The sequence below is a fragment of the Gordionus sp. m RMFG-2023 genome, chromosome 1 (assembly GCF_954871325.1).
Source record: "Gordionus sp. m RMFG-2023 chromosome 1, tfGorSpeb1-WG-v2, whole genome shotgun sequence".
Classification (NCBI taxonomy): domain Eukaryota; kingdom Metazoa; phylum Nematomorpha; class Gordioida; order Chordodea; family Parachordodidae; genus Gordionus; species Gordionus sp. m RMFG-2023.
Window position 1 is genome coordinate 6903287 of NC_088775.1, and position 25464 is coordinate 6928750.

Genomic DNA, 25464 nt, shown 5'->3' on the forward strand with positions numbered 1-25464 from the left:
TATAAAATTTTTTCGTGATTTCCCACTCTACAAATAAAGGTTAGAATTATTTTGAATCAGAGACCTGCATGCCTGGCCCTAACAGAAGTTCGGCACTTTTTTTAAAAAATCCGGGTCGTGCAAATGGTACCTCTTCAGGTCTTGATTTGAATTAAATGGGTTTCCTAAGCTCCCATTATCGCTCTTTTTTTTTGACTTTGCTGTTTTTATTTTTCGGATCTCTCTAGTCCCATACTCTAAAATTTCTAAGAATAAGGATAGAAATAAATAGGGGGGGGGGGGATAGCTTATTAAAATTTCAAAATAAAAAACCGACAATTTTTAGAGATTCGAATCCTTGGGACCTATTTGCTAAACTGGCTACTAATTATAGCGACTCTTTCTTAGTTCGGTTTGTTCCGGATTTAATTTACTATCGAATAATTTATGTATAAAAAAAATCAAATTGAAAACTATAGCGAATATTAAAGTTAATAAAATTATAGCATTTTATACCCTCTCAAAAGTATCATTAAGACAAGCAACATTAGGTCTCCTCCTCCCTTTCCCTATAATTAAATTATTAAAGTGATAGTTGAATATTTAAATTTAATACATAACATTAAAATAGAAGATGTAAATATAAATTTTTTTTTGAGGTTGAGATTTCTTTCCTTTATAAATTTTTTTTTTTAAAAAAATCGGGTCGTGAGCCATAACTGATCACAGACTGAGATCTAGATCTCAAAAAATTTGCCACCGAGCTGGTAGACCCGGACTTAAAATATTTTTATTTTGAAGGTCTCTGACATTTTTTTATAAAATTAAAATATTATATTACACCTAAATATACTAATATGAATAATTTATGTATAACCGTATTTTTATGGTAATGCCTTAATATATTAAGTTATAATATATATTTATGTATATGTAATATGTCAATATTATTTTTTGCGTATAAATTATGTTATTATATTATTAATAATATTTTTTTGGACTCATTATTTGGACGGCTATACTGCGATAACCTAATAACACTTATTGAATATGAAAAAGTAGATATTTTTATAAATATATAAAAATTCCAACCATCATTTCATGATGAATGTAGGATGACAGCATCTAATAAAGGTCACTGCAAATGAAACAATTAATTTTATGGAAAAAGGTATTATGAAACAATATAATCTCCTACTCTACTCCTCATTACTAGAAAACCTAACATAATATCAAGAATTCCCAAAGGTGCTAGGTTACAAGTTGCTAAGTCTCTCTCTGATTGCATCTCCTATCTATTGCAAAACTTCAACAGTGAGACGGAATGCCTTAAATTGGTTATAATACCTTTAGGCTACCTGATGAATCCTCTAGTCCTATAACGTATCTCCCCATCTCCAAGAGTTTAAGAGTCCCACAATTTTTTATAACAAAAAAGCTTCTCCTATTGAGCTTAAAACTAAACTTATTTTAAAGAAAATCGTCTGTTTAAATATTAAAGGTGCTCTCAAATTGGCTTCTTCTTATGATTCACTAGCTGACCACTCAGAAGAGACATACATAAAACTCCCTTCAAAACAAAAATTTCCAAATATTCGGAAATATCAAGATCGCATTATCTTTCTTCATGGATTTAGAATCTCACATCAAACATACTTGAGATCCGCGAGAAGGATCCTTCCTCAGGCAGATACTGGCTATTACTATCCTTAAAGCGTATTATCAAAGTTTCAATGGCAGTCTTCTCCCCACAGACTTTAGTTAGACTCACTTTTTCTTCCTTATTCTTATTCTTATTCTTATTCTTATTCTTATTCTTATTCTTATTCTTATTCTTATTCTTATTCTTATTCTTATTCTTATTCTTATTCTTATTCTTATTCTTATTCTTATTCTTATTCTTATTCTTATTCTTATTCTTATTCTTATTCTTATTCTTATTCTTATTCTTATTCTTATTCTTATTCTTATTCTTATTCTTATTCTTATTCTTATTCTTATTCTTATTCTTATTCTTATTCTTATTCTTATTCTTATTCTTATTCTTATTCTTATTCTTATTCTTATTCTTATTCTTATTCTTATTCTTATTCTTATTCTTATTCTTATTCTTATTCTTAACATTATTATTTAATTTGGAATTTATTTATAATTTCGTATATAAAATTTGTATTGACTTATATTATTTGATAAATAAAAATATTATACAATATAATAAAATAAAAAAAATGAAAATCTAATTATAACATAAAAAGATTTAAAAGAATCTTTTATATTTATAATTTATAATTTCAATTTTATTATTGTCATTTTCATTTAGCAAATCTTTTAAAAAAACTGAATCCATTATTCATATTCGTAGAAAAGTAAGTAGTAATCTTATTTATGATCACGAGCATTAAAATAAGATAGCTCGGGTGATTAAGCTCTTTATTGGGTATGGTTGTTGAACTAGTTGTGTTTTTATGATTACTGGGAAAAACTTCAACAGCAATTACACAAGAGTCACTAATATTATAAGTAACTTTTGATGAACAATGTCTCCCAATTTAATTATTCTTAGAATATGAATATTAGACCCCCTTAGAAGATGCTAAGAATCAAATATCAGTGTTATCAATATTTATTCATTTCTATTGTGAAGAAGAAGAATTAAATTCTGCAAATTTTTGCGATGATAATTAAATTAAATTTTTTTTATATGCTTAGATATAATAGAAAATCACGTGTGAAGTTTTTTTATGAATAAAAAAGTTTATCATTCACACTTCAATTATAAAGCATAAAATTAGGACGCATTAATAAATTTATGTTTGCCAGCTTATTCATCGTTAATTTCTCTCCTCTCTTTTAGTGGGGTCAGTCACTAGATTTCTAATTTGATGGCTTTTTCAAAATTAGCATAAAATTTGAAAGAAATTAATATTTTTAAAAAAATTTAGCCTCAAAAGTTTTTAAGAAGTTTGAAAACCTCGGCTATACTCCCCCACCACCCATTAGTGAGGATCACAATTCCTCCCAAAAATTTTAAGGAATTGTATGGAGAAGAGATCATCTCTCAATAATCAAAACCTATATTTGATTAACCATTAAAATTAATTATGTCTGAGTAACGTCAGATAAATGAACTTGCTAATAACTGTCTTATTACTTGTCCATAACTGTCATTATTATTATTTAGCATATTTTTTTGCTATTGCCCAATGCTAATATTATAACGAGGACTCAGCGAGGGAACTTCAATAATGTTGGGAGCACACTACTCTTACAACTTTAATTTGAGACACACCTAAAATAATAAGAGCAAAAGAAGAAGATTTGAGCACGTCTATAATGAACGAGTTAACGAGTTGACGATTCGTCAAAGGAACAAATTATATATATCTCCCCCCAAAAAACAGATTAAAATAAAAATTTTCAATTATTTATATATATAAATATATTATTTTTCAAACCAAAATCGAAGCTTCTTATGTGCAATTTTATTTTATTTAATTATTCAACACACGTTCCCATCGAATAAGACGATTTTGCTATATTTTTTTTTTCAGATTTAAGCGCGGTTCCGTTATATAGTATTACAAAAGTTTTCCCAATTAGTATATCTAATAGGAAATTAAATTTATTTTTTGTTTTTTTTTTAAAGATTAAAATTTTTTTTATTATTTGGGTAAGTGAATATATTAATCATAATCAAGATCTATATTTTTAACCTTAATCGACGTAAGGCTTGTTTTTTAGAAAAATATTGGCCCCACCTGTTATCAAGTAAAGGGAAGTTGATTCAATAACTACCCACTTACCTACTAACTCTTTAAGAATCCCCGAGAAATAATTATATTCTAATCCCTTCGTTTTGATAAAATTAATTGTTTGCTACAAACTTTGATCAGGGTATCAGGCCCCGATTTTCCTAAGCTTGACATGACATGATCAATATAGATAGTCGGCAAAGCCGGTTCAGCCAAACTCTACTCTCCTTGGGGAAGAGAGCCAGATGATCGGGTCGGAAAGTTCGATTAAAAATGTTTTTCCACAGGCCGGATATAATCACTATATCTATAAACCATATATCAAGAACAAAGATGGGGGGGGGAAATCTGTACATAAAGCCTAAATATAAACAATTTTTCATTAAATAATTGGGCAGTCAAGGATTTAATTATTCCTAAGGATTTATTTGAATCAGTACACCTGCTAAGAAAAAAAAATTAGTTATTTTTCCGGAAAGGAATCCCTTTTTTATGTAAAAAAAAAGAGGAATTTATCAATATATGATTCTTCCGATGCTGTTTTTTGCAAAAAAAAAAAATTTCTGTCACAATTTTCTATCCAATTATAACCCTAGATGAAATATTTAACCAAAAGAGTAGTCCTGTAAAGGCTATACAATTGGGAGAACAGAGATAGAATGCTTTTTCCTCCCATTACTTTGAGCTCTATGATAGTGCAAGATGATTTTTTAAAAACGGCTGACTCAATATTTTATCCAAAAAAATATCACCCGAGGCTTAAGATTTAGGTAGATGACATAAATGTTCGGGCCTTATATTAGCAAGATCCCGAATACTTAGGCAATATTTCCTACTCCAGATTTTGCTAAGGTAGAGGAGAGCACTATTAATAGGTGTTTTTCACCAAAAATTTTATTAGAATTTTTCTAAAAAATAATTTTGGCGTTTCATTTTTTTTAAATATCATAAAAATGTTTTTTTTTTATATTTTGAATTATAACCGTTATCTAAAAAAAATTCATTAACTTTTACTCATCTATCTTTTGTAGACTTCTTTACTATATTGTATACAATTTTGGGGGATAGGGTAGTGGATGGTGGAGTAGGGGGGGGGGTTAGATGGATTTTTAAAAATTAGTTTAAGATAATATTTAGAACTATTAAATTTCCGATGGGGATTTTCCCTTGAATTCCCACCCCCCTACACATGTGGCCCTACCACAATTACCACACATAGATTGGGCCTAAGTGCTCAACGGGATCCTACACCAAAATTAATCATCCATCCATCTGTTAATGCAAAATGGTTTGTTTTTTTATTAACAATTTCTAACTCCTTTTTTTAAATTATTTTTAAAATTGAATTTTAATTTAAAATTTATTAAATAAGAATCAGGATTTTTATTATTATTTTAGTAAAAAGGATTCTATTATTCGGTAATTTTTCATTTTTGGTGATAATCACATTCGGAGCAATTTATATTATTTTATATTACAAATTATTAGTTTTAAAAATAAAAAATTGATAAAAAATAAATTCATAATAATTAGGATTTATAAATAGAATGGTAAATGGTTATTTTTTTTTATAAATTATTTTTATCATGAAATTTATTTCCCTATTTCCCTTTTGTGAAAATTCAAATTTTTGAATTTAGATTAAACCTTTATTTTATCTTATCTTCTCTAAAAAGAAAAAAATTTAAAGCTGATAAGTTTTTTTATATTATAATAAAATATAACTCTAATAATGTTTAGTAGTTATTTTAGGTATATCCCTTTTACTTTAGCGCTCCTAATCTTACCCGATGACGTCAAAGCTGCCAGATTAGATGCAGTCGATAGTGACGTCAGAGTAACAAAAAATGTCGAGGATACATATTACGACGTTAATGACAACAAAGTTTTTACTCTAGCGGCCATTTTACCCAACAACGAGTTCTTCAAGAGAGACTATAGACGTGCCCTGACAAGTATTTTGAAAGAACATAATCAACAGGCATCTACTAAGAGCATAGCAAAAGTTGTAGCACTCCAAAATAACGATGCTAAAGTGGTGGTATCATTGTCTCAGGAGGGCAAATCGAATTTTAAAACTGTAAGAGACTCTTCAAGAGGCTATGTTAGGAGTGACCACAATGATCCTTTCCGCGACGCTGATAATTTTGATAACTTCAACAATGCCATTGACACCGGGCATTCTATTCGGGGGGATATTGATCAAGTAGGTAGATATATTATCGCAACCAAGAGTCACGTAAGAACCCGCGACTTAAGGGGTCCCGAATTTTATAACGTATCCTCTATTAGTAGGAAGGATGTGGGTAGTTATCCGTGGAAAAATTATGGGAGATACGTGAAACGTTATTATGACAATAAGAGGGACAATCAAAAAAACGATGACAGCGGTTCCGCGTCATCTCACAAAAATGAATCGTTTCCATCTTCTTTGTATCGGCCAGAAAAATCGCTGACCAAATACTTGAGTTACAAGTTGATGGCCAAAGAATTTTACGTGACCAGCTGGGAGCTCGATGATATAATTGACTTGTGTTGCGACAAATTATTGCCGACTCAACTAAGCGCTATCTTATTCGTGAATTACGATTCGGCTTACTCAACCTCCGTGGCATCGACCGTTGGTTATTTGTTCAAATCTTTAGACCTTTTAGGAATTCCATCTTTAATCTGGAACGCCGATAATTCAGCATCCATTTTTCAGGTTTCCTATATATTTAAATGGATGAATGAAATATCATTTATCATATACAGGAAGAGAAGAGTTGGAGGCTAGCCTAACTCACTCCCAACCTTTTCCAAAATAGTATTGTATTATGAATTGCGGTTGTTTTAACGCTGAGGAAAGAGCTATATTTTTTAATATCAGCTGATTCAAAAAAGAAGGGAAATGCGACCAAATCAAAATTTTTCGACTCCATTTATAATCAAAGGAGTTAGAGTTGTTTAAAAAATATATATAGGACGGCCCCTTACTGAGGGTTATAAACTATACAAATATAAACGGTATATTTTCTAAAAAAATAAATATTTCTTTATTCTCGGTAAAAGTTATATTTAACATTGTTGTTATGTGATGATAAAAAAAAATAGAATATAACATAGGACATGGGGTGAGTAAAGAGGGCTAGTAAAAGGATTAGCACAAGGAGTCAAAGTAGGAAAGTTTTGAATTAGCATGGATAATCTTTGCCTTAGGTAAGAATCTCTTCTAACTAAAGAAAAATATGAAAGTATATCTTTTCTTAAAGAATTGAGGCAATGTCCTAAGTCAACTTATTACTAAACAACCGCGGTTTATCCGGATATTTAGTATCTACTAAACATCCTAAAAAGCAAATAAGGGTATCCTAGTTACAAAGCAGTTTAGTCTTGGCTAAAAAGCAATTAAGTATCATCAAAATTGAGTCGAACAAGGGCATAACCTAATAAATTTTCTTTTAATAAGATTATTTGTATAACTTTCCTATTCTAAAAAAAGTAATCCTATTACCAAAATAAGCCATTATTGCACGCAAGTAGAGTTGTTAAATGGCTCGAATTAATAGATTTTATATTAGGATTTTAGCTAATTCAGATTTGCGTAACATTCTTTGGGTTGGCTGTATTTAAAAATCGAGCCATTCAACAGCACTAGGAAAGATATGTAGTGCTGTAAACGTCACTTCAAAAGAAACGCGTTACTCGTTACTTCAAAAGAAACGCGTTACTCGTTACTTCAAAAGAAACGCGTTACCCCTTGAAACAAGTAATGAATAGATCCTCAAAAAAGGTAACGCTGTTAGTAACGACTTTACTTCATACACGTTACTTTGCAACACTAGAGACATGGTATAACGTTTTTTTAACCTACACTGACGATTCATTCATTTAAATGCATATCTAAATAGGCTGGTGTGACATCATTTTGGTATCCCATATAAATAAATAACATTTAGAATCTTATATGAAAACTTAAATTTTCATTTCCAATTTTATAAAAAATTCTTATATGGGAAAATCAAAATGGTGAATTACCAGCTGATTTACTATTCAACGACTTTTAAAATTATCATGGCATTTTATATAAAATATTTAAAATTATACACAAAGAATTCTTTAAAACAAATAAAAATATGAAGAAAAAAAAACCACATTCTATAAAAACGGAGGTGGGACTACAAGTTCCCCAAAAACATGTTAAAAGTTGTAATTGTATCATATAGTTTTATTTAAGTAACAAATTTTCACAAATTTTTCATTTACGAATTATAATTAAAAATATATATATAAAAAAACTAATAATATATAAAAAAGGAATTAAAAAATAAGTATGTATAAAAGTGAAATGGGATAAAAAAATAATAAAATAAAATTTAAAAAAAAGGGTAAAAATCACCCTAAAGAAGAGTGGATGCTTAAAAAATTGAACCTGCAGATTTCCAGGGAGATCTGCTGACGAAGGTAAAATCCTTCATTGGGGTCCCCTGAGATCTGCCTCATTTTTTTCCTATAGTTTTGATGAAATTGAGAGAATCATTTCCGAACATGCCTAAGGTATTGGTAACGATTGGGATAAACACGGTATTGGTGAGGCAAGCATATTTGTTTTTTTAGGATTTCGGCCTTTTCGATGGCAGAAAATGAGTAGTTGGACTTGGCGGCAAAATCCACACAGGTATATTCCCAAGCTAGGGGAAGACCATTAGTCCAGGGAATGAGAGATATGCCATCGGGGCGTGTGACGTTTTCGTTTGAGAGGCCCACTGGTTCGAGGGTGGGTGGAATATTAACTTTTTTAAGAGCAGCTAGGAGGATGTTGTTAATAGATTTATGACGCGATTGTCGTCCATGGGAGAACTTGCAGTGAAGGATGGTAAGCTTTCGATTCGATGGGATGGCCACAATCGATGCAAATGGGGGAACCACGGCATTACAGCTAAGGCGGGGGGGGGGCTATGGAAATGCGTAGCTGTTCTCCAGACAATAAGAGGCCTAGGTTGGAGAACTGGGGATGGCTATCGAGCCATTCGTAACCTGAGCTTGCATATAATACTAAATTATTGGGATTGTCCTCAAATGGCCTGTTCGATATAAGGTATTCAACGGAACGGGCGATCAGAGGAGCATCTCAGTTTCTTTAGGTTCTGATGTAAGGGCTCTTATTTTGCTGCTTATATTTTTTAATAATTTTGAAGTTCCGCTTGACGTATGTCCAAGGGAAGAGATAATGATTGTTAAAAAAAATATAATTTGTTAATCTCGGCTATATCAACCGGGTCAGAATTTAAATATTTTGGAAATGAATCGTTGCCAAGAGAAGTATTTACAGGTCATTTGGGTTTGATTAAACTAATAGGTAAACTCTTCTCCAGGCAAAAATTATTTATATTATTTTATAAATTAAATTTAAATTTCTAAGCAAGTCATTAAAAATTAAATTACGATATATTTGATATTTCATTTAATAATCGATGTTTTAAATCTTTTAAATGCAATTATATTAAAAATAATTATAATACAAATATATAATTTTATAACATTTAATCCGCAAGGTGGCATTTATTGTTATTTTATCTGGAAGTCGGTCCTGTCCCGTCTGGTCATAGTGAGTAGGATTTGCAAAGTCCGGCCTGGCAAAAAGCCTATCCCGCAGGCCTGAAAAATTTATAAAAATAAATAAAAAGAGGCTGGTCGGGCCGGAAATTAGAAAAAATTATATCGAGCCAGGTGACATGTAAATAGTTTTTAATCCGCGTCGCACAATTCATACAAAAAATTTATATAATGATAAATAAAGGACAATTAAGTGCAAACAACAAAATGGCGCTACAGCTGACCTCCATGTATGGACACTTTTATTTAATGAATGGCTAATCTAGTTAGCATATTTAGAAATCTATTGGGATTCGTAATTTCTAAATTTTATAGATTTCTAACTATCAAAAATATGATTTTACCGGAAATGTATTCCAGCTTGTGTAGTACCATGTAAATTTTCAGACAATGTTCGCCACAAACTTTTGTATATTCCTTTAAAATTCATATGAAAAAAAAATAAAACAATTTAAAAATTGATATAAATTTAAAAATACTTCCATAGTCTTTGCGCAAAATTGTTTGAAATTTACAGCGTGAATGCTCTATACATGTTGAAATACATTGGTCAATTCAGATTTTTTTTTGGCCGGGATTCAAGCGGAAAAGGAATGCAAAAATCCCTATGTTCCGAGAGGTTGATAAACACATTTTGGATTAAATAATAAAAAGATTAATGGGAAAAATTATTTCATATTCCTTTCCAATAAAGAAATACATAATTACTACTACGCTAAAAGAATATATTATAAAAAAAATATTTTATCGAGTATAAATATTATTTCTTAAAAATATAATTTAAAAATATAAATTATAGAAAGATTATTAATATTTTTCAGAGACCTGCAAAGGTACAATTTAAGGCCCGGCCCGGCCCGGATTTTTTCAAAATATATTATATTTATTTTTGATTTTTATAGCTAATAATGGCGATTTAAAATATTTGGTTTGAAAATATATGGCCCGGCCCGGATTTTTTTTTAAAAAAAATTTCCAGTGTATTATTATATATGTTAAAATTAACGTGTGAATTTTTCCTGCAATATGTTATATTTTTTATTTTAAAGCATTTTTTGGGCGCGTTTTTTTAAATTTAAAAATCTGAGTTTACCGAAAATGTATGATGTCATGTTTGGAATACATATCCTATGAATTTCAGACAATTTTTCCATGAACTTTTAAACTTAATATAATTTATATTAAATTTTTCTATACATATTTAATATAAATTATAAATGACTCATTAACAGCAAAATTATGAGATTTTTAAATTTAAAAAAACGCGCTTAAAAAATGATTTAATTTTGTAAAAATAACTCATTGCCGGGAAAAACACATTTAAGCTAACTTTACATATTATCCAATGTCAATCAAATAATGTTTATTAAATGTAGATTCGTAGATTTTATATTTAATTTTATACAATATCATATGACAATTTGATAATTTTCATGCATGTCGAATATCAAAAGAATGTCAAAAAAATTTTTATTCTAGGGAATAAGAATGGAATTTTGATTCCCTTTGTAAGCTAAAAATTATTTAAAAATTTAAATGTGTTGTGAGTTATTAATATTATTTTAGAAATTTACAATTTTGTAATAATTTTTTAGCATCTTTATATAACAATCATTTGAATAAAATTATATTAAACATCTTTTAGTTTTTTAAAAAAATAAATAAATATGACAAATAATTTTTAATAAAATTTTTGACACAAGTTGACACTAATAGCGCTTAGGATAAAAATTTATAGGTATAGTAGAATAGTATTAGAAATCTTTTAATAGTTATTATTGCGAATGAATTGCAATGAGTGTCGATCACAGTGAAAGATTTTTTTACCAATTTAACGAGAATAGATTTGCCTGAAAAATTTTCCGAGAAATCATTATTACGAATGATGCGAATGAAGTTTAAGCGTTGAGGCCTAATATGAATAAAATAAATATTTGTTTTCTTAATTTTACCGTAGCTAGGTAAGGGCAGCGAGTCCTCTTCTACCTCGGTGGGGGTAAAACAAAAGATCGCCAATAAGATCTAAGCCGATGCTTTTCTGTATACTCAGTTAGAAATTTATTTCAATACCTTTTTTTTTAAATAAAAATACTTTTGCTAAATATAAAATTAAAAAAAAATTATTTAACTTTTTACTTATTTTTTTTTTTCAAATTAATGTTTATAGAATTGTTTACAATTTTTATTTTATTTTATTAGCCAAAAATGTTATTCGCGAGAACATGCAAATTTCCGATGGGGATGGAAATATTCATATTTTCCCTTTGGTTACGACTAGTGTTATTAAACGGTTCGATTTTTGAACAGCCGACCCAATATTTTAGTCAAAAAATATTAAGCAGACCTGGGGATTTTGCTCGGACATTTATTAACGAAATCTCAAGGTTTGCAGAACATATTATGGCTATTGGATTAGCCATTTTTAAAAATCGAGCCGTTTAATAAACAATAGTTATACGACTATCATTTATCATAAAACTGAATATTCTTCAACTAATCGTTTTTTTAGCCCTATCTTAGAACTTCTTTTAGATTAGTTATCATTTACAGAAATTTTATGTTTTTAATCTTGTTTTATTTGTTTTTCCTATATTTTTAATTTTAAATAAATAGAAAAAAATATCATGTGTAGAACGATAATAGCTGAACTCTAGTTATGTTCAGCTGAAGGGAATTTTTTATAATTAGATGAAATATATTTGAAATTAAACAAATATCCGAAGTGAGGAGTAGGAATTAAAGGTTAGAGAGATATGGATTAGGATTGAGTAAAATGTATTTAAAAAAATGACGTTCAAAGTTTTAATCGTTTTCCTATTATTAACAACCTGTTAAATCTGGCAAATCTGATTATAAACGGACGAATAGAAATTTAAATAAATCAGCTGTGCCAACGACAAATTTTCTTGAGTTTCGACTATAATTATGTAAACACAATATTCGTATACGTTTTCTTTTATATCAGGAAACGTCCCAAACTAATATGATCCAACTAGCCCCGACCATAAAACATCAAACTTTAGCTATCCTTAGCGTATTAGACAGATATTCCTGGGAGCGTTTTGTTGTGATAAGTAGCAAAAATATCGTGGGAAAACAAGATATAATATCTGGCATGCGATATTACGTTTTGGATCCTAAATCAGTCTTCAGAAAGTTTTTTAAAAAATAGATTCTTTTCTTTTTGGAATCATCCTATTTTTTTTTAAAAAAAAATTTGTATATGTTAGGCGTCAATGTAATTTTTCCGGCAATGTGTTATTTTTTCAACTTCAAATCATTTTTTGTGAGCGCCTTTTTTAAAGTTTAAAAATCTGATTCTACCCGAAATGTATGTTTTCAGGTTTGGAATATTACCTACCCCAATAAATTTCAGACAATTTTTCCAAGAACATTTACTTAATGTAATTTATATTGAATATTTCCATATCTTTTTTTATATAAATGACTACAAAGTTACCCCTAAAATTATCTACAATTCATAAGATAGGCATTCTAGTGCTGGAATACATTTCCGATATAATCAAAATTTAAAAAAAACGAGCTCAAAAAACGATATTAAGTTGAAAAAAGTAACACATTGCAGGAAAAAATACATTGACGTTAACATGTATATAAGTTAAGTCTCATTAAGGGGGATTATGCAAATTATTATTTCAATCTTATCTTATATTCAGAAGACTAGAATTTATATTTTACGCTTTTGCCTGCATACAATTTTAATTTTAATAAAATTTGAATCTTTTTTTGGGGATAATTTTGATAAATTATGGTAATTGCTGTTCCCTTATAGGAACATCGAGCATTTAATCCGACGGCACAAGAATACAAATTATTCTTACATTTTTTTAAAAATAATTTAGAAGTGCAAAAGGATATATATTATAAATCAATTTACAATTAATATGAGATATTTTATCGCAGATTTCCCTAGTCATTTATTTTAAAATGGCCGTTATCCAAATATAAAATAAAGCTATCAAAAAATGAGACAAATATAAAAATGACTTTTATTATCTAAATCAGAGATTGGGAGAAAGAAAGAACAAAATTTTAGGCTTGACTTAAATTTTAAAAAAAGTTCCAAGAACTGGTCTGGCCCTAAATTTTTAATATTTCATTTTCAAGCCTGGCTATTTTTCAATAAGGCCTGGTTTCTATTTTTGATCATTTTTCGACCCTGTCTAGAATTTTAAAAATTCCGTCATTCTTAAAAATTTTGTATGTATTTGGTGAATCATTACAAGGGAGGGGGTGCTCGAGCTTGAAAAATATAAAGAAATTCGAAACAAAAATGACAAAGATAAGGATGTTTCCTCTTGTTTTATCAAGATTGAATAATAATTACAATTTATCTTCGATAAGAACGGATGGGTGCTAAAATGGAAATCACTAAGAATTGAGAATAACGTGGTAATCTGGCTTATATCCTACCTAACAAAATTTTAAAGCAATATTGAAAATAAAAATGATATTGATTTGACGTTTCGTGTGTAAACACTTGTAATTAAATTGAAATTTTTTTTAAAAATTAAATCGCTAAAAATGAAGTATGGGGGAAATATCTTAAATATTCCTTTGGGTAACCCAAGAGAATCGTTCGATATCTTATAAATGATTAATTCTTTTTTGAATTAAAAATTGAACAGGGAGTATATTTGATATAGTATCACTTTGAATATCAATAAAATTCTAAGCGATTTGAAAAAAGGGGTAGAGTAAAGAAGAAGAATACTCGATAAAGCAAGAATCAGTTAGGTTGACTGTATATCCTAAGAAAAACGTGCCAATTACAATTAGCCAAATGTTTTTTTGGAGAGAGCAATCAATTTGGTGTAAAGAGCAAAGGTTTTATAAAAGCGAAAATAACTTATTTATGTTTGGCTGTGAGGTGAGGGTATTTAGTTTATAAGACTGAAGGATGGAACGTAACTCCAAAGATAATCAAACCGGAAGAAAAGAAATGGAGTGTTCCCACTCTCTCTTATTTCAAATTTATTTATTTAGTTCATTTTTTTCGACCATTAAACTTTGTAATTCTTAAGTTTGAAAGAGCATGAAAAGCGCAACTGAGCAATCAATGACTCCAAGAAAGATGTTTAATCAACGGCAAAAATTAGCCATCAAAATTAGTAAATGTCATCTTCCTTTCCTAGTTTCATTTATTTTTTTGGGCGCCTCCATTTTGCTATCTACACATACATTTGTAATTTTAATTTTTTTAAAATTTTTATTCAATTTTCATGTTGTATTCTATATTTTAATATAGTTTCTATTTATTTATTATTTTTTTTAAAATAATAATTGTATAAATTTTGCCACCTATATTTTTGTAAAAATTTTAAAGTTCCGCATGACTTAGGTCAAAAGGGAGAGAACGATTGGTAAAAAATAATAAAATTTGTTAATTTCGAATATTTAATTGTTTTTTTTTCTAGGTTATATCATCCGGGTCAGAATTTAATTTATTATGGAAATGAAAAGACACATGTGAAGTCCCAAAAGGATTTACCTAAATACCAAGGCACAGAAGTTACGCCATCTGGTATTACACCATCATCTAATGACAAGTTAACAGGCTCCAAGATGTTAGGTATTCAGGTCTTAGAGAACGGCTAATAACTGTATTAATTGCTGCGTATCTTGTGACTATATATATAATTAAGACCATGTCTCCCTTTGGAATCTACTAATATTTTGCATTTTATGCATGAACTTTTATACATCTCAATTTATAACGATAAAAAATAAAAATAAATTTTCAAAATAAAATTTGAAAATTAAAAATAATTCCGTTTTTTTTTAAATGTAAAAAAAACCGAAAATTTATTTACAAAATGTTTTTTTTTCTATATAAAAAACAATAATTTTTTATTTCATCTTGACAATTATCCTCTTTCAAGGTTAAAACTATTTTAACTGTATTTTATTAATCTAATAAAATAATTTATAGTATTGTAGTTGTAACATAATTGAAATATAATATCTTCCCATTTTTTCGTTTAAAAAATTTATCTATTTAAATGACCACAGTCAAAACAAATTTATTTTATTTTATAAAAATAATATAACTAAATTATTTTTTTTTAAATGATCCAAAATAAAAACAATTTTTTATGTGTAAAATGGTCGATTAATTTGATTATTATTAAAAATAAAATATATCTAATTTTACTAGTGTTGTTAAACGGCTCTCAACATTTTGTTAGGAAAAATATTATGCAACCCTTAAGATTTTGCTCATAGATGGCACAAAGGTTTGGATTGGACATCTATTAGCGAAATCTCGTTCTGGCTATATCGGCTTAAATCGAGCCTTTTATCAACACTTTAATTTATTATTATGTATTTTTTTTTGTTTAAAAACATATAAATTTATTATATAGGGCTCTTCCAAGTCGAAATATTATATCTATAAAAAAGGAGACCCGCATATTGTACTTAATTAAACCGCTAATCAATATTATAGGATTTTTTTTTTCTTTTCGAAAAATTTCAATCAGTAGGAGGTGGCCTATTCATAAAATGAATACAAATCGTTGGTAATTTATTCGATTCGTTACCAAGAAATATACTATTTGCAAGCGATTCTTTAAAAATGAAATTTAAAATGCAAAATTTAATTTATATAATGCCAAAACGAACAATACTAGTTCATTTTATCATTTGCGAACTTTTGATATTTGAATTTATTTTAAAAAAGATTCTTTCTTTCTTTTTTCTTTCTTTCTTTCTTTCTTTCTTTCTTTCTTTCTTTCTTTCTTTCTTTCTTTCTTTCTTTCTTTCTTTCTTTCTTTCTTTCTTTCTTTCTTTCTTTCTTTCTTTCTTTCTTTCTTTCTTTCTTTCTTTCTTTCTTTCTTTCTTTCTTTCTTTCTTTCTTTCTTTCTTTCTTTCTTTCTTTCTTTCTTTCTTTCTTTCTTTCTTTCTTTCTTTCTTTCAGGCTTGCATAATATTATTTTGGATAAACTAAAATTTGACGAAATCGATCAGTTTAACTACACTACTGAAAAAATGACTATTTACCATAATTAATATTCAAAAATTTTATTTTCAAAATCGGAAGTAATATTTTATATGATGGGTAATTAAACCGGGTATTTTGGTCTGTAAAAATTAAAATGAGTTTTTTTTGTTTAAGTTTTTAAATTCCTAAAAATAAAAATAATACGAATTTTATTTTAAAATTCTATTCCTCTAGTTTCGTTGACCAATTTTTTATTCAAGGGACCCCATAGGTCTCCAGAGATATTAATTTGAAGGCAAAAACATCAATATTTCACTCCTTAAAACATCCCCTACCTCCGTGAAAGATACACGGAGGTAATTCTCCTTCTCCTACCCTTCATGTTGACATGGGTAGATATAATACCGTCGATTTAAAATTCCCAACCCCACCCCTTGAATTAAGCAAACTATTGCAAAAATGTACTTTTCTTATTTTGAAATGAACCTGTCAAAATAATAATATAATTGAATTTTATATAACAAGATTTAAAATCTTGAAGATAGTCAAATTGGAATCGTTCACTCAGAATGATTTAGTGACGAGTCTATACCCACTGACGCTAACTACCGCGCGAATTTTTGTATTGCACTCTAGTAGGGATGAGGCCTCGAAAATCTTTAAAAGTAATAAACATAATTATATTAATTAAGTTTGATATTTTAACTTATTAATTATATTAAAAAAAGTTTAATAATTTTCAAATTTAAACCATTTGAAAGGTCAATTAATAAACAGGGCAAACCCCAAACCCTACTTATTACATGCTATTATTTGGATATGGCGACATTTTTAATTTTGGAATTTAGATAATAATTACATTGTATTATGGTAATTTTGTTTAATGTTCTTCACACTCTCCACTCCAAAAAAGTTCTGGTCTCCGAAGACCAACCAGATAAGGGGATTTAAAAATTCGGTCTTCCTAATTATAACATGGAAAATGGTTATAACCAGCTTATTCTTTCAAAATTTGTATTGGGCGCATACTTAAAACCAATTTAGAAATGTCTCATAACAATTTTATATATAATAAGGTTTTGCAGATGCGCCCAAGTCATTTAAAAAACCATCCACGCTAAAAAAAAAGATACATTAGTTTTGTAGTCGCAGGCCAGGCAACTAGGAAGAATTAATTAGAGTATATTTTTAAGGAAATTTAAGAACGATAAAAAATTTCAAATCAAAATTAGCACAAAATTGGGAAATCCAAATCCAAATTTGTAAAAAAGGAGGATTTCCCAACCCCTCGCATTCTTTTCTTATTCTAATGACGATAGCATCTTCACAACTCCTTACTCACAATCCCTTCAATTTCAATGAAAATATTGACCCCCCCCCACTCTCATGTTAAAGTGCCTGAGGGAATTTGTTGTATTTTACCTACAACATAATACTTTCCCTAAAAAGAATCATTCTTTCATTTAGATGTTCAAAAAAAACTAAAATATTCGCGAAATAGTTTTTCTTAAACTCCAGAATACATCTAAAAAACAATATCGATCTAGGGGATGCATGCAAGAGAGCACTTTAGCATAGTTTTATTTCTTTATACGATGACCAATGAAAATTAAGGTGCCAGTATACAAATCCCAAAGTAAATAAGGTACGTAGTGTGGGATTGTTCATATTCACCCAGTGATAAAAAAAAGTAATTTAAATAAGATTTCCTAAATATGTGATTCAAAGAAAAGGAATTCTTAAAAATTTTTTTACAAAACTAAAACCATCATAAACAAATAAATTTTTACTAGATTTAGAAGATTAATAATGGGAGAGATATAAATGCCAACCAGTGTCAATAATAACTCTGTCAATTCAATGGCGTTTTTAGCAAAGTTGATCTACAAGGTAAATATGCAAATCAGATTACTTTGATCTGATCACAATCCTATTCGAAATCGATCACATCGTAATTAATGATAAACAATTAAAATAGGTGTTAACTCCTAAACCAGTAGAATTGAACTGCCAAACGTAACTATTTATCACCCCCCCCCCCCCCCTCGAAATTCGAAAGGTTTTATGAATTACTTCATTTCATTTTATTAGCTAATTTATATTAAACCAATCCAAATTCTTTAAATTTAAAAAAAAAAAAATTAAATCAATTTTCTCTTCCAATATCAGATAAAATATAACCTCGTTTTCAGATAATAAATTATATTAATAAAGAAATTATTTCAAACTGATATCTTTACAATTAATATTAATAATCTAATCTATGATATTTTTGAAACATGAAAGAACTGATATTCTGTGTTCCGATTAAGCTATTTATCTAATAATCACGCCTAAAAAAATGGTATTTTTTTTACTATAGGAAATTTATCAAAAAAAGGCTTGATATTAAAGGGTTAGGCCGTGTCCTTGTGCGTCTTATTTCTAACAGTCATCTGTTTAACCATCCACATCGCGTCCTTTAAACAGCCTGAAAAGAAAGAAGCTATTTAGATTTTACCTAAAATATCATTTATCTCTATCTGAAAAAAAGAAGAAATATAATAAATAATTTTTAGTATAAACTTTGAAATGAATCAATATAGTAATAATTTTTATTTAGCTAATAACTATTTTTCCATATGGCGGTTAACTAAATTAATAACGGAATTTATATACATTAATTAAGCACTAAATAATGGCGAAAACCGGATGTTAATACTACTCAAGTTTTTGTTTTGGAACGTCGCCAATATTTGTTTATTTTTGTTTTTTTCGCCAAAATTTTTTTATTCTTAAATTCGGCTACAAAAGTGATTGGAGCACTAATAAGCACTAACGAAGCACTAAAAAATGACATATGATTCATCGTTAGTGCTTCCAAATGTTTGGCCAACTTCACGGAGCTAATATAGAGTGTTTTAGTTCAGAATCTGTTTAGCTCGTAAGTTTCAAAAAAAATAATAAGACGAAACAGGGCAAGAAGACCTTAATAATTATAAGTATGAAATAATTTATCTTAAAAAATTCTTATATATATATTAAGTTGCGAATGATTTGAAGCTAACCGGTAAAGATTATATGTGGATAGTTACTCAATCCGTGGTCGGAAATACTCAGGAATTTATGGATTTTGATAAACAACAAGTTTTAAAATAGACATCATTTTGATCCCCAGCACAATTCATAAATGTCTTTCTCCAAAATATTTTTTTTTGTTGTTGTTAAAAATAAGATCTACCCTGTAGGGATATTCGGCGTATACTTCGATAATACTCCCGAATCGCTGGTCGAACAAATAGAGATAGGTACTGCGGTGTTCGCTAACGGAGTTCACGATTTCGTTATAAAGGAAAACTTGGCTAAAATCGACAACTTCTTACTAACCAAATCAAATTTATCCTGCCATAATCCTTATTCCAGCGATTTGATAGCTCACCAAGAAGGCTCGTTACTTTACGAGTAAAATAAATAATGGCATACCATATCATATTAACACCAATAACCGTGATTTTTTTTACTATGAAGGATTTTAATTTTTAGGGCATATACCTAGAGGTCTGCGAAGTAATTTTTCCGCAGCCCAGCCCGACCCGAGCTCGAATAAAATTTCACAATTTGAGTTTGAATATTATAATAACCACCCCTCCCCCCCCCCCCCCATAAATGTCACTCAATTTATTTTACGACGTTTCTTCGTATATATTTTTTTTAAAACTATTCTCGGTCTTTAAATAATAGTTTCTAGTCAGTAGCAATAAAATTTATATTCAGATACCTACAAAAAAATCAAAATTTTCGATCCAATTTCCCGAGTCCAAACCAATGATATATAATAATACCTAGACTGACGATACATTCATTAAAACTATGCCCCAATGAAAACAGCTGTGGACGTCATTTTGATTACCAATATCATTATTAAAAATTTTAAACGAGAGGCCAATTCCTATGTCTGAAGCAAACTTTATTAAAGAATTGCCTGATCATCGAGATAATAAGGAAGCAAATTATCAATTTAATATAACATGAAAATAATTACTATATGGGTTACCAAAATGGCGGGTCCAGCTGATTTGCATTCAACGACGATCTCAAATGCATTATTATGAATGCATCGTCAGTTTAGGTATTATTATATGTCATTGGTCCCGAACAGAAATGATATAGCATTTAAAAAAAACTAAATTATAACTTCCGACAAACAAAAAATAAAAGAAATTGCAAAATAATATACAACTAAAAAACATGGTTCTCCTCCTGATCGGTAGGTTGCGGTTTTCTGGGGGTGGAGTTGGGGTTTTGCGGACCTCTAATGTTTATTTATTTAGAAAACTAGAAATAGTAAAAATAATTCAGAAACTTCTCTCTTTTTTTTGTTTATGCTGTTAGTGGGCATATTCTTTACAACTAAAACCTATTTAACAGATCCTTAATTCAAAAACTTTCTCTTCTTGTTGATGTAGGTTGTTATAGGTTTATTTACAGCTAAATATAAAATAAAAATATTTCTATTTTGAAGTAGGATTAATTAAAATTCGTAAATTTAATTTTAGTTATTTCCTAAATGCTAATTTCAACTTCGGGTCCTCCTCCAAGAAGAATGTCTCGTTCGGCGAGGATGGTACATCCAAAAATATTCAATTAGATATCATAAATCTCAACACAGAGCGGCAATGGATGAAAGTTATTCAAAAAATCTTTTTTAAAAATAACGAATTTTTGAGTAATAACACATACAAATCCTCTCCTTATCTTTTGGGAGCTAAGTTCTCTATATTAATAGGGTTTGAAAATTAGATATATACCATATAATGGAGTTTATATTTTTGTGTCTACTAGATAGGGAAATGGAATTTGGATGAAGGTCTGAAGATAAAGGACATAGTTTGGCCAGGTAACGAGCATCTCCCACCGAAGGGTATTCCAGAACAATTTCATTTAAAGGTCACCACATTGGAGGAACCCCCATTCGTTATTATAATGGAGATAGCGAATCGAAACGAAAATCGTGAAAGAAATGATGATAAGAAGAGCCAGGCTAAAGATAACGATGATGCTGAAACGCAAAACGAGAATAAAACGAAAGGCGTTCAGTTAAATAATTATTGCAATGGCGGGATATTGTGCAAGCCTATCATGGATGAAACCACCTTGACAATTGAAAAGTAATGTTTACTTTGTTGTATGTATAAAATATCGATGCGTATTGCTCATTTTGTTAAAATTGAGTATTTAAAAAAAATTGACATTAATTTTTAGTGTTTTAAAAATTTTGTTAAAATATTGGGCAAGTTTTTTTTCCTTGTTTTTTTTAGATTTAAAAAACAGTTTAAAAAAAAATAAATGTTTTATATGTTTTTTAAAATCCTTAATGCCAATCATTTACTTTTAGAATTAATAATCGTACCTATTCCAATGTTTGGACTTGTTGTTCAGGTTATTTTATAGACATTCTCGAAAAATTAAGCCAAGATCTGGGTTTCACCTATGATTTGACATACACCACAGAAGAACATTCCATTGTTTCGGAAAAAGTAATTATATTGATTATATATTGAGAAGGCAGAAGTTGGACCTTCTAGAATCTTCTGGTGTATTGATTATTATTCTTTATTTTGATAAGGGTAAATCGAATATATTAGTCGATAGCTTGCTAGAAGAAAAAACGGAAATGGCGATAGGATTAACTATAACATCGCAAAATTCGGAGATCATAGACTTCTCGATACCCTTTTTAGAGACCGGTATTGCTATTGTGGTGTCTTTAAGAACTGGGTCTATTTCTCCCATCGCATTTTTAGGTAATAAATAATTAATATTTAACCTATGCGAACTTTACAGCTTGTCCGACCCAAAACCCGGCCCGGTTACACGGGCAGGACTGTATTTTAATTTTTTTTAAATATACCGGGCCGGGCCCGAAATTTTTTCAAATACCCAGGACGGGTCGTATATTTTAAATCGTCATTATTAGCTATAAAATTTAAATATAATATATTTTTAAAAAATACTGGCCGGGCGATGCAAATGGTACTTCTGCACGTCTCTGATATAAAGCTTATTTCAAACGTGTAAAGTATATCATTCTAAACTTTAAAATTTAATATTAACGTTTCAAATCTGTAAAATATGCTTTTCAAAACTTATACTAAAACCCTTATAATTTCAAATTTATATGCAAAATAAGTAATATATTATATATTGATATTTTATTTTGCACAAGTGATTCAAATGCTACAATTCGAGTTTAGAATGATACCATGATAAGTTTAATTTTTATCAAAAAACAAAATTTGAAAAAATATTATATCTTAAAAACATCTTTAGGGCTAATATCAAATTTCGGTAGCGGTATCAATCACCTAAATTTAAGTTTAATTCTTTGAAAAAATAGATTTTAGTTGGCTCTATATATTTTTCTTATTTTTGAAAGCCATTTTGATTAATTTTTTTTTTCTTCTCTACTTTTTCCCGAAAGGGATACAAAACGCACCAGTATTTCATGCGCTATTTCCTAATTTTTCAGAACCTTTCGATTATGTGACCTGGATCATGATATTGTTGATATGTATACACGCGGCAGCCTTTTCCATTTTTCTGTACGAATATATTAGTCCTATGGGATTCGACATGAAGAAACGCAACCCTACAAGTTTAAAGAAAACATAATAAACTTCTTTTATTCTTTAAAAAAGATTATATGAACCCCAAATAGATTTAAGGAATTTGTAAACTCTGTTTATGACAGGAACTAAATTAAAACCATTTTCTTTAAAGGGGCCTTAACCCGCTCCTGGTCCATATTACCCCAGGTTCGAGGGGTTATTTATAAATCGGTATCTGTTTGATTAGCGACTTCAAAATGTTCAAACCCAAGCGTTTTTAAATTCCGGAACCATCTTATCACTTGGTTTTATTTAGTACATAAACAAAATAGAATAAAATATCTTAAAACAGTACGTTGAACAAAAACATATAAATATTATTTTATTTTTCTTTCCTCCTGGAGATAATAAATATATTAATAGAAGGTTATAAAACTTTCTGACTTAACTGGATTTTAACTTCTTCCTCTTTTCTTTTTTCTTTGATTTTTATAATTCTGGCATCATAAATTAAAATTTGTAGGGATTCTGCAAACAAAACAAAGAGATAAGTTAAAATTATTTAACACAAAATTTATGACTTGATCATCGATCCTTTTTATATATTTTAAAATATATATTTTTTAGTTAATTTATGATTTATTATATCTGTAGAAAAAAAACAGTTTAAGGAAATGATTTACTATTCGAAAAAACAATGATATAACATAATGTTAAGGCCTTAGTCAATTATCCGGTATTCGATTCAAATTTTGAATCGTATATGATTAATTTAAAAAATCAGTGACCTCCAGACTTGGACCAATATCCGGCCCGGGCACATGGGCAGAGTCTAAAAATTATTTTTTAAAAAAATACTCGAATATTTGGGCAGGGCAATGCAATTAGTACTTATGTACAGGACTCTTAAAAACAAAATTATACGCTGTGAGTAATAGGATTTTCATTAGATTCGATGTGATTTTTTTCTGAATTATTCGCGTAAATATTTGAAATTATTGGTATAAATATATTTATTGGTAAGTGTTCATTGTGTTTCTTGTGGAATTTTTTAATCTTTTTTATTTCCACAAATTTAGTAATTCCTTCATTATTTTTTTTTTTCACTTTTAATAAATATTTTGAGAAATTAAATTTTAATTTTCAATTAAGAATCGAATAATATTTGTTATTATTCGTATGCATCAGAATAAGTAGAATAATAGTAATAGCATTTTAGTGCGCATGCGATGTAAGCGTAAATAATGCAAATTCAAATGGCCTCGCGCAAATAGGTAAAATTACCCCATGACATTAGCAGCCATTTTTTTAAAAAAAATTGCAAGCTGGTTTGCTTTTTCAATACTATTATATAAATAAATTAACTCATATCTTAAAATGGAATATTTAGAAATTAAATAATTAAGAAGGCAGACGATAATATAATTTTCAAAGACAAATCCCTTTTTTTAGTCAAAATTTTGAATCAACGATATTAATAAAAAGAGGCAACCTAATTTAAACACGAGGGATGCGTTACGTTTTTTTTATTAAAAAATTACGGCAAAACGTAAATGCTCAATTTATGAAGCCTATTATTCGATTCACACCTTTGTAGGTCTAATAAACAATGATGTCAAACGCGAAACTAGTCGTCGTTACTTTTAAAATGTAGCATTTGCTAACTTAGAACCATAATTTCATGGAGGACATTGGGGGCCACCCCCATTATTAAGATGTCTGTATACCTCCTGACAAAATATAAGTTTTCGCAAGTTAAATTTAAAAATGTAAGATTTATGGACAAATTCCACCTCATATATTTTTTTTTAACTCGGTTTACCTAATACAATTATTAAACCATATGAGTATTATAGTGTTCCATGTTCGCTTCTTTTTTTTTAATTACAAAATGCTTCTTTTTCTTCGATAAATCGATCCTTCATTCTGTGTCCTAGTTCGACCTAACTTGGATACTTAATTGTTTTTTAGTATAGGCTAGAGATCTTTTGAGCTAGGGCACCCAAAAAATATTTTATTTCTTAAAAAAATGCTCTCCCTGAAATATTTTTTGAAAAATGTAGATAGAACATTACAATACTCAGCCGACGATATATCTATTTTAATATTTTATATAATGAACATAGGAGAAGCAAATTTTTCGGTATTCAGAGCCATTTGGTTAGCATGGGCGATTTTATTCGGTGCATCGGTTCAAGTCGACATACCTAAAAGTCACACGAGCCGCTACTTAATTACCATATGGTCAATGGTAGCCATGGTGTTTATAGCTAGTTACACGGCTAACTTAGCAGCCTTCATGATATCAAAAGAAGATCATTACGATTTCGTGGGCATTCACGATACCAGGGTAAAAATAAAAAATAAAACCGCTAAAAAATAATAAGATACAAGATGGTTGGGGGGGGGGTTTACAAATTTGAAGATATAAAAACAAAAACTAATATTGTTAGCGTTTTTAAAATTCAAATTTTGTTTCCCCGGTGGATAGATATACAATTCAACAGATACATGGGCTCATTGTATACTGAGATATCTTATTAATTAAGTTAATCGTACTAATTAAATTTCGGTTATTTTGTACAAA

General features: G+C 28.9%; 1 protein-coding gene and 1 long non-coding RNA gene across 7 annotated transcripts in view; one reads left to right on the forward strand and one right to left on the reverse strand.

The window, feature by feature from the left end:
- On the reverse strand, positions 1-9935 carry LOC135931192 (uncharacterized). The gene is made up of 3 exons (XR_010572965.1): positions 9806-9935; positions 9671-9743; positions 1-245 (listed from the first exon to the last, which is right to left on the reverse strand). It is a non-coding gene; the product is annotated as an uncharacterized LOC135931192 (long non-coding RNA).
- LOC135931190 (glutamate receptor ionotropic, NMDA 2B-like) overlaps positions 1717-25464 on the forward strand; it is a 27461-nt gene continuing 3713 nt past the window's right edge. The window contains exons 1-12 of one of the 6 annotated variants that reach the window (XM_065468126.1): positions 1717-1739; positions 5504-6435; positions 12292-12482; positions 16816-16955; positions 19316-19416; positions 19505-19731; positions 20826-20955; positions 21112-21437; positions 21665-21806; positions 21896-22073; positions 22751-22924; positions 25004-25227. In XM_065468126.1, coding sequence (XP_065324198.1) covers positions 6211-6435; positions 12292-12482; positions 16816-16955; positions 19316-19416; positions 19505-19731; positions 20826-20955; positions 21112-21437; positions 21665-21806; positions 21896-22073; positions 22751-22924; positions 25004-25227 — 2058 coding nt within the window. In that variant the 5' untranslated portion in view covers positions 1717-1739; positions 5504-6210. Of the gene's footprint in view, positions 1740-2293; positions 2346-5404; positions 6436-10698; positions 10835-11219; positions 11376-12291; positions 12483-16815; positions 16956-19315; positions 19417-19504; positions 19732-20825; positions 20956-21111; positions 21438-21664; positions 21807-21895; positions 22074-22750; positions 22925-25003; positions 25228-25464 lie in introns of those variants that run through there. The other 5 variants (XM_065468125.1, XM_065468123.1, XM_065468124.1 and 2 more) reach the window with 5 other exon arrangements.